The sequence below is a fragment of the Terrapene carolina genome, unplaced genomic scaffold (genome assembly GCF_002925995.2).
Source record: "Terrapene carolina triunguis isolate 2854851 unplaced genomic scaffold, T_m_triunguis-2.0 Scaffold67, whole genome shotgun sequence".
NCBI classification, from domain to species: domain Eukaryota; kingdom Metazoa; phylum Chordata; order Testudines; family Emydidae; genus Terrapene; species Terrapene triunguis.
The window spans coordinates 46904409-46922577 of NW_020664418.1; the positions used below are offsets into that span (position 1 = coordinate 46904409).

Genomic DNA, 18169 nt, shown 5'->3' on the forward strand with positions numbered 1-18169 from the left:
GAAACCCACCAAAGTGCAGAAATTCTCACTGAAGCCTGCCCAGCTCGTCTCCCCACTTGGCCCCTCTTAGCATGGAGGGAGACTCCAAAATTGCCTCGTGCTGGCTGCATTATTGGTGCAAAAAAGGTAGGATAACTAATGATCTGGGCAAGATTTAAAAACATATTGAATCTTACACAGGAATCCCTTGCAGGAAAAAAACCCGCTAGATTCTGTACCTCTCATGGATTGCTGCAAGACGGAATTATAAATTAATTTCATGAAATACTCTGCAAAGAAAAACCTTACTAATGATAGATATACACATTTCAAATATAACAAAGCCAACCCTGCTTGCTTTTCTACTACAGAGGTGAGTTCTTACCCATTACAAGCCTTTGCTGGTATTTCCTGTCGCTGCAGTATGTTTTGTCCAAATATGTAGCACCAGATTAAGCTCTGATCGCATCCACCCTCCACCTGTAAGCAGGGTTTGTCTTGTCTGTTTACTCAGCTGGGTAAACCCCCAAGGAATAAAAAAGGTGCTTAAAAAAGTCCCTTTAAGTATTCACTAGATGTAACGGTGCCTTCTGAGCTGCTACTGAACAAATGACCCAGCAGGGGCCTTACTGCCCTTCCATTACAGATTAAGTTCTCAGCAGTGTACGTGACACTGAATCTTCTCTTCTCACATAGGTGACTTTTCATTATACTATATAGCGCTTGGGCACCAGCATAACTTTAGAGGGCCCCACAAGTTTTTCATTAAATTATGAAATGGGGTTTATCTAGCAGAAGCCTTTACTTACAGTTTTTTGAAAGCCCAAATCTTAGCAATTATAAACCCATATTGCAAGCATCAGTAGTTTCCACCTTGTATTTGTGGTAAAAGGTGCAGAATTATTGTCTATAGCACCTTATTACAATTACTTACATCTAGCTGTTTAAACCTGATGAATTTCCAGAGCTGAATAGCTTAGTGAGTGGCAAATAAGAGGATTGTGTGTGTGGCTTTGGTTAACAAGATTTTTTGGACATTTGAATTACAAATATTGAAAGTCTCAATTTAGCAGTTCACTGCACTGCCGTGGAGAGAGCTTAATTCTGTAGCTGCTTCTGCTGCACAATTTAGCTTGTAATTTACTGATTAGCATTAATACATACAATAGACTAGGCCCTGACACCACATGGCTGGACTACAGTGAGCCAGCTGAAGTCAATGGGGCTCCCTGTGGGTACAGCTGTGAACAATAATTAAGGCTACATTTGTGTCATGGAAGTCACGGAATCTGTGAGACCTCCATGACATTTTCTGCTTCAGCCCCTGGGGCCGTGGCACAAGCTGGCAGCCAGCGGGGCCCCAGCCTCCCCCTGCGGGGTTCCAGCGACAGGTGACAGCCGCCTCCGGGGCCCTCAGGGTTCCCGCAACAGAGGACAGCCTAACACGGGCGGGGAACACCACAGCTCCCAGTCCCAGCCACCGCGGTGACAGGAGAAACATGGAGCTGCAGCAGCAAAAGTCACGCACAGGTCACGGCTTCCATGAATTTTTGTTCATTGCCAATGACCTCTCCGTGACTTTTACTAAAAATAACCATGACAAAATCTTAGCCTTAAAAAGAATGTCTGTTGCAGGATCGCAGCCTCAGCTTACTGCATGAAAAGCCTAAAGGGACCTCACCGTTGCACCTTGTTTGAAATAGCTCTTACAGCTGTATGTGAGCTGGGTCAGTCTTTGACAGCACCATTATGATGCTCCATTCTGCTTATGCATGTTTAACTTATGGGCAAGGAAGCGTTGCCAGAGCAATTGATGAAAAGGTACTTACCTGGTACTTATAGCTTGCTTTAAAGCTAGGATGTGACTAGCCCCTGGCTTAGGAATTATTCTCTGATTTACTTCATTTTGGGTTTGAGATTCACTCATTCTCAGAACTGTTGAAATTAACTTTTCTACTTTACTTGCCTGATATTGGCTTGAATGTTCTCAGAGTTGTTTGGGTAGCCAAATGTAAGCCCTTCGGTAACCAGTCCTGTGGTACGGAGCATGTTCATGCCTCCAACATGTTTCGGCTGCAAATGAGTACGTTTGAGAAGTGCACACTGAGAGAAACGCCATTTATTTTGTACAAGGTATAAGTACCTTAGCACAGTGAACAAATATATTACAAATCTGTCTTGCTTTAAAAAAGTATTGCCATTTCAGTGTCTATTTTCTAAACTAATGCTAATGTACAAGAATGTATTTTTCCCCCCCCCTCCTGTTAACCTCTATGCACATCATTTCATTTGGTTTGGAAATCCAGCTTTGAAAAAGTCAAGCGTATCGCTGCTCTCCAAAGTCCCATCTCATACTGTACAGAAACACAACATATACGTTGTTTAGGCGTGCAGTTTACACTGCTTTGTGCTAGTGTTAGACGTATGCTAAGTCTCTAACAATAGCCTTACGTAATTAACTGCCTTTTTATTGATATTTCTGAGGTAAGTCTTTCTATATGCTAAGTAAAATTATATTCCTACCTGGCCCTACAAAATAATTGTCTAGTTACATCTTGAAGAAGGCTTTTCTGGAAAGCAAAATTACTATTGCTGATCAATCATTTGCCCCCATGCATACATGCAGCATTCATGTAAATATTTATGTATTCCTTGCAACGTGAATATCAGCTTCTTTTTAACCCTATGGGGAAAGAGCTCTCGGGAGTTAGTTCAGTTGTCTGAACTGCAGAAGTTGCCAGTTGCATAAAGGGTTTCTGAACTTGTGCCCACCTCTGCCTAGGAAAGATTCCAGCTTTTTTTTAATGCTGTATTGCCAGCGCTTCTCCCCACCCCTTGCCAAGAGAACTTAGTACGTTACCGGATTGACAGTAGTGAAGCACAAAGAAGTAGAGCAGTCAGCATGAATGCAAGCTTCTTTGCACAGCCCTGGCACTAGGCCTCGATCCCAGCACTGAGCAGGTAGTTCAGTCTCCACAGCACATTCAGCTCCTGGTCTCTGGGCGAGTACCGTCAAGGGTTCAAACTGCGACGGGCTTTTCCATAGGACATTAAACTCCTGTCTACTAGGAACTAGACTGGCCCCCGGACCAGTTCATTTCCTGTAGGCCTATCATCCACTAACAATGACTCCCAGCTGGAGCTGGATTCAAACCGGTGAGCTAGAGGTGAAAGGCTCTGAATCTTACTACCACGCCCTTAGGCCACTAGTTCCTGCATTATTATTTTTAACTAATCAATTCGTGTTTAACAAACTGATCACAGTTGCTTTTCTTTCTCTTATAGTTCCATCAGAACAGCAAAAGCGCAACAGACTTTTATATTTAAGATGCAATCAATTTGCTACTCCCACATTTGCCTAATAAAATTACATACTTAGCATCAATACTACTTCATGCTCAAGATCTACAAGAAACTGCTTAAGAGCAAGTATTCTATTTTCTATGTCAAGGACTACAAAAAATAATCTGGGAGGCTTATTCCAAAGCTATGCCACAGGCAAACCTCATGGTAATTATTCCACAAACAGCTGTTTAAAAAGGAAATCCGGTCACAGCTCAGTTTAATGACATTTCAGGTAGAGTCAGCGGTGGATAAAGTTGCACTACATGGTAATGCAGATGAAATTAAAGGGTTTATTATAAATGGCATGCAATTAATTTAGCTACAATGGAATGGCTTGTAAAGATGGTCTAGAAAGCCCATGATGGCTTAGAAAGCATTGGTTTGGGTGCAGAACAGAAACAGGGTTAGATTTTTGACACACTGACAGTGGAACAGCTTCTCAGCCACTGTGAATCTGCAGAGCTCCATTGAAGTCACTGAAGCTATATGCCAATTTAGAGCAGACGACAGTCTGGGCCACTGTATCGAATAAAGTAGCAGCTGTATAAGGCCAAATAAAACACCACCAACAATCAAGGCTTCCATAGTTTGTTAAAAATGTATTCCTAAGCATCTGACCGCCAGATGCTGGGGATGGATCACTCGATGATTGCCCTGTTCTGTTAATTCCGTCTGTTGCCTCTGGCAGGATACGGGGCTAGATGGACCATTGGTCTGGCCCAGTATGGCTGTTGTTATATATGTTGCGCATGAGAGCTCTATGGTTTAGATGAGCTCTATGGTTAAAGATCACTGGAGACTTGTGAAGATTTACATCGCTTAAAATGAGCAGGAGGCATTGAGAATAACCATAGACGGCGTATATGTAATAGTCCTCTACTAAAATATCTTGGCAGCCAGTAGAAACAGGAACTTATTACAAAACTAATTTACCAAGAATAAAATCGACATGTACATAAAATGGATATGACGACAGCATGAACCAAGGTTTACAAATTATATCAGCTGAATTAAACAGCAGTCTTTCCTGGTTTTTTTGAATGTATCCTTTTCCACGATGCGTATGTAAAATATATTCCAGCATCTTTTTAGACATCTTGTTTCTAACAGTAAAGGTCTCTTTATGTGGGTGGTAGAAATGTACATCTGTAGCTGTAAGTACTTACAGTTGGGGGTGGGTGGGTTGTTTTTAGTTTACAGTTAAGAGAACACAGTCTGTTGAGTCTTTGACTGGACTATGCAAACTGCTTCCTTGAGTAATTATTCCAGTCAGAGGGAGATGATGGTTCTTTATTTTTCTGTGATCTGTATAAAAACATCTTTTTCCATATCATGCAGCAGCAAGTTGGCCCAAACGAATGTTCTGTTAGGTTAGGTTCCTGGTGTAATACTATTTCAAGTCACGTCAGTGTATTGCAAAACCAAAAAGGATTGTCTTCGTTTCTTTCATTTAGTCAGAGAGAATGTTCGCAGCACATTGCGACAGCGAAGCGTATCCCTTTAAGACTGCTTGTCCCAAGATGCCCCATGGGTAGGGCTGTGTCTTACAGGGAGAAGGTCATAATGACTAGGAATGTGGCTGTTCCTAGGCAGGTCATATGGATTCTGGTTGTAATTAGCACTACGACCACGGGCTTCTTGGACCACACTGACAGTGGGCTCTGAAGATACAATGAAAAAGGGGTTACAATGGCTAGCAGGCTGCTAGTTCTGATCGTCAGAGTTTTACATGCTCATGTTAGCATAAAGGCAAATCCTTTCCAAACTCTTTCTGCTACTCCGGACTTAGTTCCAAGGGCACTGCAAAGAACGCTTTCAAACGATCTGCCATTTCTTTTTTAATCTTGCAATTGGGATTTGAAACTCAAACCAGTTTAAAAACAAGCAAGCTCACAGAAGGGTTGTGTTCCTCTTTGATCCCAAACTTGGGACCCTAGAGAGGAAAAATCAACATAGTCCCAATCCCATAAAGCACAATTGTCTCTTGATTCTGCCAAGTCCTAATGACGACTGCCCCAATGTAAAACTCGAGAGAGAATACTACTAAAATTAATGTTTGCTTCTGCTGAACTACTGAGCTTCCTTGGTTATCTAGGACACTTACCAACTTCATATATATTTTTATTAGTCGTTGATGAGGTTGGCATTTCTGAATAGGGCGAATCCCTGTGAATGGGTGATTTCATTTCCACATAACTGCTCTCCGAGTGTTTACATGTCAAGATGGGTGGATCCTTAATGGTGGCGTATGGGTTTTCGCTGCTGTTCAGAGAGCAGGTGCTTGAACTACACACAGATTCTTTCATATACTCTGCAAAACAAGAACAGAGTAGATTTCTTAGAAAGGCCAGATAGATGTGAATGGCGACAACTGAACCTCTGCAGAGAGGGGGAAGAACTTTAATCGTTGAGGCATCTAGTACAAAAATCCAACACTTACACTTTGGGCACATCCAGAGCATGACATCTAGAAATCATCCCTTTATCCAAACTCATCCACAATCCATCTCAACATTTAGTAGGAAAACCCCACTTGGTACCAAGGCCATTCCTGTAAAAGGGTCTAACCGCTCTTCATGACACTATTTGGCAACATCATTTAATTTCAGATGGCAACTTTCCCCAGCCCTCCATAATCCTCAAGGACCTAAGTGCTAATGTCATCCCTTCTTTATATGCCCTGACCCAGGGAAGCATGCACAGGTTTGCTCTGAGCCAGCTTTGAAAGTAGTCATTTCTGTTAGTACTTGGTATGCTAGACAAGCTACAGGGTTAGCATCCCGAGCTGCAGTCAATATCAAATGCCGTATGTTTGAAAATTAATTTTTCCAGCAGCCCTAGAACTGCTTCAATCAAAGTGGTTAGTGGGTCTCTGAGAGATGTAATTTCAGGGGCTATCCAGCACTGGAAGGATTAGATTTCTTCTTCATGTTCCCTTCTGATGATAAAAATTCTGTAAGGGAGACCCCTGCTCTCAGAGAAATTCTTCAGGCTCTGCAGGGGGATGAAGCCCATCTTATGTCTCTTGGGGTTTTTTGATGCTGTAAACACTGATCGTTCCCTTCCCCCAATACGAAATAAATACATCAGACTGTAACACAGGCAAAATTATAAGAGGAGAGAAAAGTTGGCATGAGACAAGGAAGCCGCCAAGAACTACCCAGTCCTGAAACTGGCCTGAGAATTTCAGCCTTCTACAACCAGTAGGGCCAGTCGTGCTATTTAAAAAGAATAAAAAAAGAAAGAATAAATAAGTCTTAACATTGACTTTCAATAACGTGCCATTGCTGCTGTGTGCAGTCCTGCTGCTGTGCATTGCCATTAATTTAGAACTAGAGCGATGCAATGAAAGATGAGGCATTTTCTTGTGCTGGTTTACAGTACAAAGGCAGATCCTGGTATCTATGAAACACGCCCGGTGCAATGGTGGGACTTGCAAAATATCTGAATTCCCAGTTGCCCCCGCTGTCTAGTATGGGAGACAAAAAGAGAAATTCAGGTTAAGAAATAAACAGACAACAAAGACATCTCTTCCCCTTTAAAAATATTTCTCTGCTGCTATTTGTTTCCACTACTATGAGATACTTTGTCACTTGATGATGACCCGTTCTGTTCATTCCCTCTGAAGCACCTGGCATTGGCCCCTGTCAGAAGACAGGATACTGGGCTAGATGGACCTTTGGTCTGACCCAGTATCGTATGTTCCCTTTAATCTGTTGTGTAATCATCTCCATATAAGCTTTGGGGATGCTGTACCAGGAGTTCAGTGTATGTAGAGTCTAGTACAGCCCCCGCCTGTGGGATAATGATGTTTGGGATAATACATGAACCAAAAAGCGTTGTGTGATCCTGTGAGGTGCTGAAAGCTCGTGACTACTACCAAAGGGGATGAGGGCACCCGGTATCTTGCAGCATCAGCTCCTCAGCTGAGGTCAGCAAGGAGCAAACTCAATCTCCGCTCTTTACAGACCCAGTCTTGGTACAAATCCTTGTGGGAAAGTTTGCTCGCTGATTCAGCGCCTGATCCTCCCTGCTGGTAGGGACACCTACCATTGCATACGTGCGTCTGTCTGTCTGTCTCTGCAATGTCCCAGGGCCCTGCTACACCTCCCCACCCCTTCCTGACAGCATGGTTCCATTAGGACAGGGGCCCAGATCCTCAAAAGTATTTAGGCACCTAACTTCCACTGAAATCAGTGTGAGTTCAGTTCCTAAATACCTTTGAGCACCTGAGCCAATGTGCCTTCCCCTCCACCCTGGCTGCCTGCTCCTCCCACACAGCACTTTGGACCAGAGGTGTGCCCTCCCATTGGAAAAGGCAACTCAACATAGAGGGTCCCCTCCACATGGGGGTTTGGGGGAAGGGCGGGGCATTCAGGCTGTCTGTACTTTCCCATTTCTATTCTGATGCTTGGCTTCAGCTCCAGAAGGAGATCTTAGATTGACAACAAAATCCTGGAACCCTCTCTAAAGCAGCATCTGCTTGGGAAATATTTTGTCCTCCCCATTTCAATGATGGTCTGTGACCGAGCAAAAACCACCCATCAAAAATTAACGGCATCCCTATGCCAGCTACACTGTGAATCTCACAGGAGGAGTTGAGCAGAAGCCAATTAACTCATGCTAATGGAGACCCACAGTGCATCTCTAAACTTTGATCCTGCAAACCCTTGCTCTTACAACCATCCCACTGGCGGTTATTAATTACTCGTGTGAGTAAGGATTTACCACATCGATCTGTGTAGCAAGAAAGCTAACAGCAGGGCAAAAACAATTCCAGAATCCTGCATCACAAAACGCACATTACTTCTTTTGAAAACCGCAGCTGATTTCTCAGTTATTTGCAACCCTTCACAGTGTCCAAGTAAACCTGCTAGAGTGCATGTTGCATAAGCACTGGAATCTTGGCAACAAGGGACCTTCATTGTAACACTCGGCTCTTAAACCTTTGGTGAGAAGTCAAGTGGGGCGAGACCAGCGGGGGAGTTTGGGGAGGACGAGCAGGCTAGCAGATCAGCGAGGAGAGACGTGGAGAGCTGAATTCCACAGACCAGACCCACAAGGCGTGTACGTAACGGATGAGAGCGCTGCAGAAACCAGGGTACCAATGCAGTGCATACAACAATCAAATTAAGGCTCTCCTACCGTTACAAAACTACAGGTTTGGAAGGATATAAAACGAATCAATTCTGCTCTGTTACAGCAATGTAAGTGTGGTGTCACCCCACTGACTACAAAAGTTACTCCAGATTTACACTGGTGTGAATGGGAACAGAATTTGGCCCTCTGACTTTAAGAGCCTGGTTCAGCCTCCATTGAAACCAGCAAGAGCTTTCCACTCCCTTCAATGGATCAGGCCCCAAAAGATCAAAGCCTCCCATGCGCCAGCTACTTTGTTTTGTGTCCCTTTCACACTGTATTTGAGTTAATGAAGATCTGTCGTGCATCCCTGCTTAAAAAGCGGAGGGACGATACGCAAAGAATACAGGAATCGTGCGAAGAAATGGAAAGCCCTAGAATGAAAGGACCTGTATGCATTGGGCCCAATTCTGCAGCCCTTACTAGGGCAAAACTCTCATTGACTTCAGTGGGAATTTTGTCTGAGTGAGGATTGAGGGGCCTGATCCTGTAAGATGCTGAGTGCTCTTGGCTCCCATTGGGTTCACCTCACTGAGGGAGCGCTCAGCACTTTAGGGGACAGGCCCTGACTAGGACTGCAGTATCAGGAACATTGCTTTTATTCCATTCGAGCAAAAGGAAGGCCCAGCGAGTGGTCAGCAAAAGACATCCTCTAGTGGCTAGTAAATATTCATAGCAAAGACTGTTCATGTGACAAATTACCCTTCACGAGGAATTGATGGACAAACCTTCATAAATTGGGCTATAAATTCTATGGAAACAGAAACTGTTTAATCAAGTAAAGTGATTAAAGTAGCAAACCTACTTCCTTCGCCCTATTCATGGTGATGAATGGGTGTACCCAGGAGACGAGAGGCAGGAATCAATAGGGCCCTGTAGCCTTAAGGACCAACAAGAACATCATAAAGGTCAAAGCAAGCTGAAAAGATAACCAGCAGATTTCAAACTGCCCAAGAGTCCACCGGCTAGAGCCGCCCGAAGGCCCAGAACAGACCCGATCTGCACAGGTTTGGGGATTAAACTCTTGAAAAGTAGATTCCGGCAGAACAATTTCATCTACAACTTTTAAAAACATTTATTTCTGTTCTGCCTGGAGCAAGTAAACAGCTGAACTCATCTGTGCTGTTTCTTATTTGAAAACGTGCCCATCGGATCTGACCCAGGCCATTCCCACCCTACAGTGAATGTGATTCAATCCGGCTCAGATATTTGTATCTCCCAAATGAGGGTTTACAAAGAACTGCTGCGAGAACCGTAACTAAAGTGCAAGCAGGGCCCCAGAGCCGGGTAAATCAGAAGTAACTAGTGAAATCAATGGAATTATGCCATAAAGTATCGGAGAAGTGTCACTCCGACCACATAGATTCATTTGCACCATTCTGTGGCCAAATGCCTTTAGCAGTGGGCATGGAGAAGCAGTATCTCAAAGGGAAGATTCCTGTTGACATTAATGGGAGTTATGTGCCTAAACAAAGAGACTCGACCCCTCGCTCTGAACAGGATGTAATTTATAGAGCACGGCACGTATCTGGAAACATGGTGCACTTGGGAGCCATTATCAGCTAGGTACAATATGCACTAGAGCTCAATGAGTTTTAACTCTAAGAGGACTGGAAGAGTCTGTGTTAGTTTGTTATTAAGATGATTTGGGAGAAAAAAAATGTCTAACACGAGGTGCTAAATTTTGTCACAACTAACACTTACTAACTAGAACGACTACTAACCACTGACTATACTAACTAATTTTAAACAGCTGTAAGAATACAAAATAGCTGAGGTATGCTCAAGACAGGCATGCTAGGCATGCATCTCAGGCTGAGGTGGTCGAGGAGGAACTGAGGGCGGTTCACCCGTGCACCTCTATGTCACCTTTGTGTCTGGCACGAGGAGGTGTAGGGCACATGTGCGAGCTGAACAGGCACTGCTAGTGGAAAACTCTCCCATCAAGGGCTCGAAAGGTGCATGCGCACCTGAAGTGGAGCATCCACAGGGACACGACTCAAAGAAGAGTCTCTGCTTTCATCTAAAAAATACAGTAAGGCTCTAGCCCCTGCGGTTGCAAAGGAAAGTTTGTAACGGTGACCCCTAAAGGCGCAAACACCAGTATGCGAATCGAAAGAACCAAACACTGATTATTTCTTTAAATCTCACACATTTCTAAGCCAATCTCATTTTGGGGGACCAACTCATGATTTTTGAGCCCTTGGCGTTGGCAATACAGCTTTTGAGGCCTTCACTGCCCCGATGAATCTTCCATCCCTGTTTCCCCACTCCAGGAAGGTGGCATCAGACCAGATACTGGGGACAGGATGACTCCAGCTTGTATAGCTCAGGACATCTGGACTCTTTGCGCCTGCATTAAAGACAGATTTACTGCATTCCTAGTGTAAGAGCATAGGAAAGGGACCTCTCTCTCTCTCACACCTCAGGAAGCAGCATAGGCAGTGCTGAAACTCAAGCCCTGCACTGAGGTAGCCAGCACAGAGGCAGCGGCCAGGGGTTTGAGGCTGAGTACCTTTTGTGTTGGTGGAATCTGCAACTAGCAAATGAAGCCGGTTGAATGTTTTGCTGCAGAGGCGCCTCTGGTACTTTGCAGTGTGGAACCAGAGCCTAGGTCTGTCCAGCCACAATCCCATCCATGCTTTTAACTGGCAAGGACGGGCATATTAATCTCTGTGTGGGAGCAAAGCCAGTCTGTGCAAATCAGCAAAGTGTTTTGCCCGACTGAAATGTTCAAAGCCCAGAGTGGGTGATGGTGGCTTTCAAAAGTGTGAATCGCTCTTGTAAATGCTGAACATTGAAAGAAACTGGCAAGCAACAAGAAATGACTAAGAATAAAACCAGTCTGGCTACTGCTGAAAAATCAGAATGAGTTCTTCGCTGGACCAGACGGAGCAACAATAAGAGCAGAGGTGTGGAAAGAACACCAATGGCTGGGGAAAGGCAGAATTTATCCAATAATAAACAGGAGACTCCCTGGGCACTTGAACCTGAAGGAAGTGTCTGATGAGACAAGCCATGACAATTTCCATCCACCCACACCCAAAATACACACCCATGCAAAACACAGTTTGAGATGATTGCAGACTTTACTGAGTTATGCATCATTGGAAGCTGTTTTAAAGCAGACTCAGAGCAAAACAAGAAGAAAAGGGATGAGATGGGAGACCGGGAATGCAGCAGTATTCACCATACACCTCATTGCGCTCGCTTCCTCCTTTTTATGGTTGCTACTGTCACCTGCTCTCTGCTGCTGAGCTGTATGCGACTCTCTGAACTCATCTGCCGAGAATGAAAAGTCATTTTAAAATGCAAAGCAGGTTTTCTCCAGAAACAATTGACATGGGCAAAGGCAGAGCTAAGCTAGGAGACAAGCATCGTCTCGTGGATCGGGACTGCATTGGGAGTCCAGACACTTCTATTCCCAGCTCTACCACTGAGCTGTGTGTGACCTTGGGTAAGCCACTTCCTCTCTCTGCCCCTCTGTTTAAACTGTAAGCTCTTCAGGGCAAGGAGGATCTCGTCCTGTGTGTCTGTACTGCTGCCAGCACCATGGGGCCCTGACTGAGGCTGGGGCCTCCAGGTGCTGCTGTCACACAAATAACAAAAAGAATGTGACGTTCCTTATTGGGAAATAGAAGGGTTCATGGCCTGATTCTCCAAGCCCTGCTCAGATTAGTCATCCCATTGCTGGGAGACTTGGGTGAGGAGGGTCTGCAGGATCAGGTATCAGCATTTTGTATCAATGTTTCTTTACGTTTCCTCTCTGTGTATGTGCAGCAGTAGGGGAGCCTGGCACAATCTGTCCCCATTGAGTGATCTGGATTTCTACCACCAACAGAGCTCAGGTGAACCCTCGCCTAAGCAACCGTGACTTATACGCATGGTTAGGGGGATAAATGCCAAAGCTTTTCTCTGTGCGACTCCAATTGTCCTGGAGCTGGGACTGTCTTTTCTGAGTGACTCAGCCTGCAGACATGCTGCCGCTCTCAGGGGCAGAAGATGGGTTCGGAGAGTTATGTACAGATCAGTAGCCTGGGTGCTGTGAGTAGAACGTGCCCCCGCACAGAACTGAACTCACCGGACGTTTCATATACTGCCTTCTATTAAAACAAAACACTTGCTGGATTAAGAGCAATAGCTGTGTACTGCCTACAGTCCAGGAGTTCTTCCTCTCTTCCCCTCCCTCTTTTTCATCCCCACCGCACCCCCAGGGGCCCAGCACTCCAGTAACCAGACCGCAGTCTCAGTAGGATGCACACATTTCTGTCGTTTAAATGCCTGTTTGCTGCAGAAAACCAGTTACTCTGAATACCTGATGCATGAATCACATTAACCGTATACAAATTACTGAAAGTGTTCTGGGGAAAACATCATGACCGGGTAGATGTCTGTGACACAGCTCCCTATGTGACACACCTACAAAGAGTGACTGCACACAAACAATAAAACCGGACACGCTTACGCAACCCCACCTGCCCTGCTGGTGTCAATGGGCAGAACTCCGCTCACACCTACTGAGCTCTGCCCATTGAGTGCAGCACAGGCCCACGATGCTGTTCTTCTGAAATCCCATCACAGCTCCTTTTGAAAATCCCACGAGGTGCCTCTCTGCATCTGCAGGCCCCTAAATTCCTTTGAAAATCCAGCCCTGCCTCATTGCTTATTGCAGTCAGTGACACACCCCTTTAAGGATCAGCTGTGTGTGTTTACAGTGCTCAAACAACGAATGAAGACCTTTACTTCCAAGAGAAGTAACGGAATTCTCAGTGGACCGGACCACTTGCAGGGGTGAATTTTGAACAGCAACAAGCAAAGTGAACTGATCATGTGAAGAAAAAGGCTAAAATCCTAAATAAGTAATGAAATATGTAACAGTGGGGAAAACCTGTATATTCTGACCTGTGATATTGACAGTTTGTGCCTTAAGGGATCTAAACCTTTAACTTTTTGAATATCAGTGTCTACTGTCACTGTATTGCCTAATCCCCCATAATGGTGAAAAATTAAATCAATACCAGAAAAAAGCTTAAAAATAAACATCAATATTATCCGTTGAAATTATAAAACAATAAAATTTGAATTCTGCCAAGCCTAATTATTGAGACAAGATGGGTGAGGGAATAACTTTTGTTGGACCAACTTCTGTTGGTGAAAGGGACAAGCTTTTGACCTTACACACAACTCTTCTTCATTCTAATTATGAGGTGTGCAGGTGTGAATTCAGACTGTGTGTTTATATCATCATTTTCACTTTGTAAAAATAAATGGTGATTTATTTTAATCTACTTTTGTACTGATAGTTTCTTTGACGAAACTGTGAGTAATTTATTGTACAGTAGATTTTCTTTCATTGGAAGATAAAGGGCTTTTACTGAACAGGGATATCAGTCAAGTCACTGGAAGCACTACCAGTCAATGGAATAAGGAAAAACATATGGAAAACTAACATTTTTTTCTCTTAATATTTTGACAGATCATGTATAGTGAGTTTCCTTGAAGCTGTACTAACTATTCTCACTTAAGGCAATGGGATAAATCAATCTTTTCTTACATATTATATTAGTTATTTTTATGAACAAAAAATATTTTCATTCTCTAGGCCTGGCTGAAGGGCTAGTAATACACCTCTCAGGGCTGGTCATTACCATATATATGTTTCATACTCATGGGCCATCTTCCATCAATTCAATTAACAAGGGCCAGATCCTGCAACCCTTACTCACATAGGCAGTCCCATTTGGTTTCATGTCAGGACAGCTTGCACAAGTAAGGTTGCAAAGTATCTTATTGAAGGAGACTGTCAAACATTTAGTTCCCCAAATCAATACACAGGGCCAAATTCTCAGATGGTGCAAACTGAGGTGGCTCCATTGAAGTCTACACCAGCTGAGATTTTGGCCTCATAAACCTGCATATTCTAGAGGGATACTGAGTCCTCCTTGTTTCACCTTCTGGACCAACCCTGCAGTCCTCGCTGGCCCAAAGGTTCATGGAAGTCAATGGGAGTCTTGCCTGAGGAAGGGTTTTGTGGGCTTAAGGCTCACTATGTGTGTGGCTCTCGCCTTCAAAACCGGAATAACCCAAGTCAATTAGCAATAAAGCAGCCCCTGGGTTTCTGACATATAAAGAAAGCTGGGCTCGGGTCTGAGCAGTGTTCAGGCAAGTCCTGGGTGCTCCACCGGTGCGAACTGCACTCAGCTCAGTGTTTGTTCAATTATTTAATGCTGCAGTGATTGATTAAAATGCCTGTTGTGTACATTCTCTTTGGGTAGTGCACAGACAGAAGGCAATTTGTTTTTATAATAGTGTTGTGCACACTGAAAGATCCCCTAAAGAGCTTTACCATGCAATATGTTAAGTGACTATAGTGACTTAGCAGGCATACACAGCAGCCATTACATATTCAGCCATTGTTCCCCAAAGCCCTGGTAGGAATGCAGGCTTAGGGTCTTCAACTGTGCTAGGGACCTTTAACTTCCACCTAGCTAGACACATCTTGGTTTACCAACTCATCCAAATGACAATGGCAGTGCAGCACCCCTCCAAGTATTGCACTAGGTATTAAGCCTATGACCTCGTGAAGACTTGCATCCATAATTTAAGGGTCATACACCTCTGGCTCAGAGTCAAGAGGGCCACCCGCTGAGCCATGCAGGCGAATTTTGTACCTCATCATTCTGTTGCTTTCTTTTCATAGGCAACCATTTTTCAGGTGTTCAGGATTCCTCTCTCACCTCTTCTACCCCACCCCTCCTGTCAACCTCCTTGCTAGGGTTACTGCAGGCATTCGATACTATACCTTTGAAGCTTTTTTCCATTATGTATGTGTTCTGACGTCTATCCATCCCACAAGCACCTGCATAAAAATGATATATAATGGAAAACAAATGAATATTTATGTAAATTGGAGTGCTTTGACTAATGCGTAGCATATATTCTTTCCCCTCTGTTCATTAAGGATCCTATTCGGGGACACGCTTAGGCATGGGCTTAGCTTTAAACATGTGCTTGAGCCCCATTTTGACTTCAACGGGACTTAAGCACATGCTTAAAGTTAAGTTCCTACTTAAGAGTTTCTCTGACTAGGAGTGCTTTCCTGAATCAGGACACCACTTCTCAGCAAGAACAAACTACCCTTCAGGAGAACAGAAAAAAAAATCTGCTGATAAGTTTACTCCTGAAGCAATTAGTTTAGAGATGTATGCAAAAAACAAACAAACAAACAAAAAACCACCCGAACAAATATAACACTAGAAGTTTCAGATTATGGACCAGGTTATATTGCAAGACAGTTAATTTTAGGGGATATTTCACCTGTGGATTTGAAAGTTATTTATTCACTAGCTTTGGTTCAGAGATGTTGACTTCATTTATCTGCACATGATTTAATAAACAGACAAGACAATTATCCTGAAGTGGTTGCACAGCTGGCTCAAAGTGTAGCAATTTACAGCAGGCTGCCAATTTCAAAGAAATCGACTTATGAAATTCCATAGGAACATGCCACTCAAGTTACTTGCGGGGGAGGGGATCCTATTTGAGTTTACTAGCTGGTGTTGCTTAAAATCACCCCAAGTAACAACCAGGTTTAAGAGAACACCAACTCTAGCTCCTACATTCTTCTTAACTCCATCGTCTGGCATTTCTTACAGTCTAGCAGAGCCAATGCAAACTCAGTTACAGAAATAGCACCATATAACTTCTAAAATTCACAAGCTCTGTTGTTCGAGAAGCCCTGTGAATAAGATGTTCAAGGATTCTCCTAACATCTTCCTTCATCCTGAAGCGTCCTTGGTCTCTGCAGAGAACAAGGATGATCTCTCACCGCCCCCCCCCCCCCGCGCCCCCACAGCAGCAACCTGCAGTATCCACACGGCTCCTTCTTCATGCCAGAGGTGGTGGCTGCAGCCTTGTTTTTCACTGAATAAGTCACCATTGCCCTCAGGCTACCGACAGTCCAAAGTTACAAACCATCGGCCCTGATTCACAACTGCTCCATCCCTGAGCAGAGCACAGGAAAGGGCGCTGGAGGGGCAGGGCAGAGGTGGCTCTACACCACCTTCGTGCTCCCTGTATTCTGGGGCTGGTAGAGCCCCTGGCAACAGTAAAGCAACCTTACACTTTGCTTCCCATAGCCCCCTATGAACCACCTTCCTGTCCCAGCCTGCCTACTCCTTGCCCTCCGTCCTCTCCCAGCATATCCTCCAGGAGCTGGGAGCAGTGGGACAGGGCTACGCTGGCAGTTCTAGGCCAGTGGGGGAGCCCTCTTACATAGGGGTATTCCCTGGGGGTTATTTCTGCCTTCTTGAAGACCCTTTTATTTTGCCAGAGTTGCAGAAAGGGGCTCTAAGTGCAATGGAGAACTGGTTCCAGTGCAGCTGAAGTGGAAAGTAACTGTGTAAAAATGGCACCTTCTCACTTAGTGCAGCGTCTCCTGGTGTGTACCAGAGTCTCATCTGCTTACGTGCATGGAGCTATAAATGGGCACATGTCCCCTGGGTTTGGTGGTGCTCCAGGAGGCTTCACCTTTGAGGTGGAGTGTGCAACAGCTCCACAGCATCCCCGAATGTGGGGCACTACCTTAAGGGGACATTGAGCCCTTAATAGTGTCCAGAATAACTGTAGAAAGAGTCAACATGCAGAGCATCAGCACGAGGAGCAGAGCTACCTGGCCAGCGTACTTGTAGAAGTGGGGATGGAGAACGAATGGGGGGCAGTGTACTGTGCAGGGTTGGGCAAGGAGAAGGACCCCGATTACAATCAAATAGTAATTGGGATGGAGATAAGAAGTTCGGCCTGTATGGAATAGAGATAGCGGTTAGGGATTAATGAGCAGATAAAGATGTCTGTAGAGAGGAACGGCATGATTTAGTGACTTATCAGGTCAAGTTTTACCCCAAGAAACAAGAAGTCATCTTCACTGAAATATGAAGTCAGTCTATGTACGGTACTGTTATATCTATGCTGGGTGCCCTCATGAGATGTATACAGAAATCTCTCCATTACACCTATGAAGATCTAAAGCAACATCCTGGTGAAGAGTTTGGAATAAATGATCGGTGACTGTTGTCTAGATCCACTAACATGCTCCTGCAATTTGGTAGTTCAGAAACTAAGGATACAGATGATTAGCTAAGAACATAAGAGCGGCCATACTGAGTCAGACCAATGGTCCACCTAGTCCAGTATCCTGTCTTCCAACAGTGGCCAGTGCCAGAGGCTTCAGATGGAATGAACTGAACAGGACAATTTATTGAGTGATCCGTCCCTTGTCATCCACTCCCAGCTTCTGGCAATTAGAGGTTTAGGGACATCCAGAGCATGAAGTTGCATCCCTGACCATTTTAGCTAACGGCCATAGATGGAATTATTCTCCATGAACGTATCTCATTTTTTTTGAACCCTGCTTTGCTTTTGGCCTTCACAACATCCCCTGGCAATGAGTTCCACAGGCTGACTGTGCGTTGTGTGAAGTACTTACTTATGTTTGTTTTAATCCTGCCTCCTATTAATTTCATCAGATGACCCCTGGTTCTTGTGTTATGTGAAGGAGTAAATAACACTTCCTTATTTACTTTCTCCACACCATTCATGATTTAATAGACCTCCATCATATCCCCCTTAGTTGTCTTTTTTCCAAGCTGAACAGTCCCAGTCTTTCTAATCTCTCCTTGTATGGAAGCTATTTCATATACCTAATAAT

General features: G+C 44.3%; 1 protein-coding gene across 2 annotated transcripts in view; it reads right to left on the minus strand.

Annotated features, from left to right (window-relative positions):
- Positions 1 to 4488: 4488 nt before the first annotated feature.
- MEGF11 (multiple EGF like domains 11) overlaps positions 4489 to 18169 on the minus strand; it is a 246274-nt gene continuing 232593 nt past the window's right edge. Inside the window, exons 22-25 of one of the 2 annotated variants that reach the window (XM_024205469.1) lie at positions 15266 to 15322; positions 6607 to 6789; positions 5429 to 5635; positions 4489 to 4985 (exon numbers count right to left, since the gene is read on the minus strand). In XM_024205469.1, the coding sequence (XP_024061237.1) occupies positions 4825 to 4985; positions 5429 to 5635; positions 6607 to 6789; positions 15266 to 15322 (608 nt within the window). In that variant the 3' untranslated portion in view covers positions 4489 to 4824. The remainder of the gene's footprint in view (positions 4986 to 5428; positions 5636 to 6606; positions 6790 to 15265; positions 15323 to 18169) is intronic. The other variant, XM_026648563.1, reaches the window with a different exon arrangement.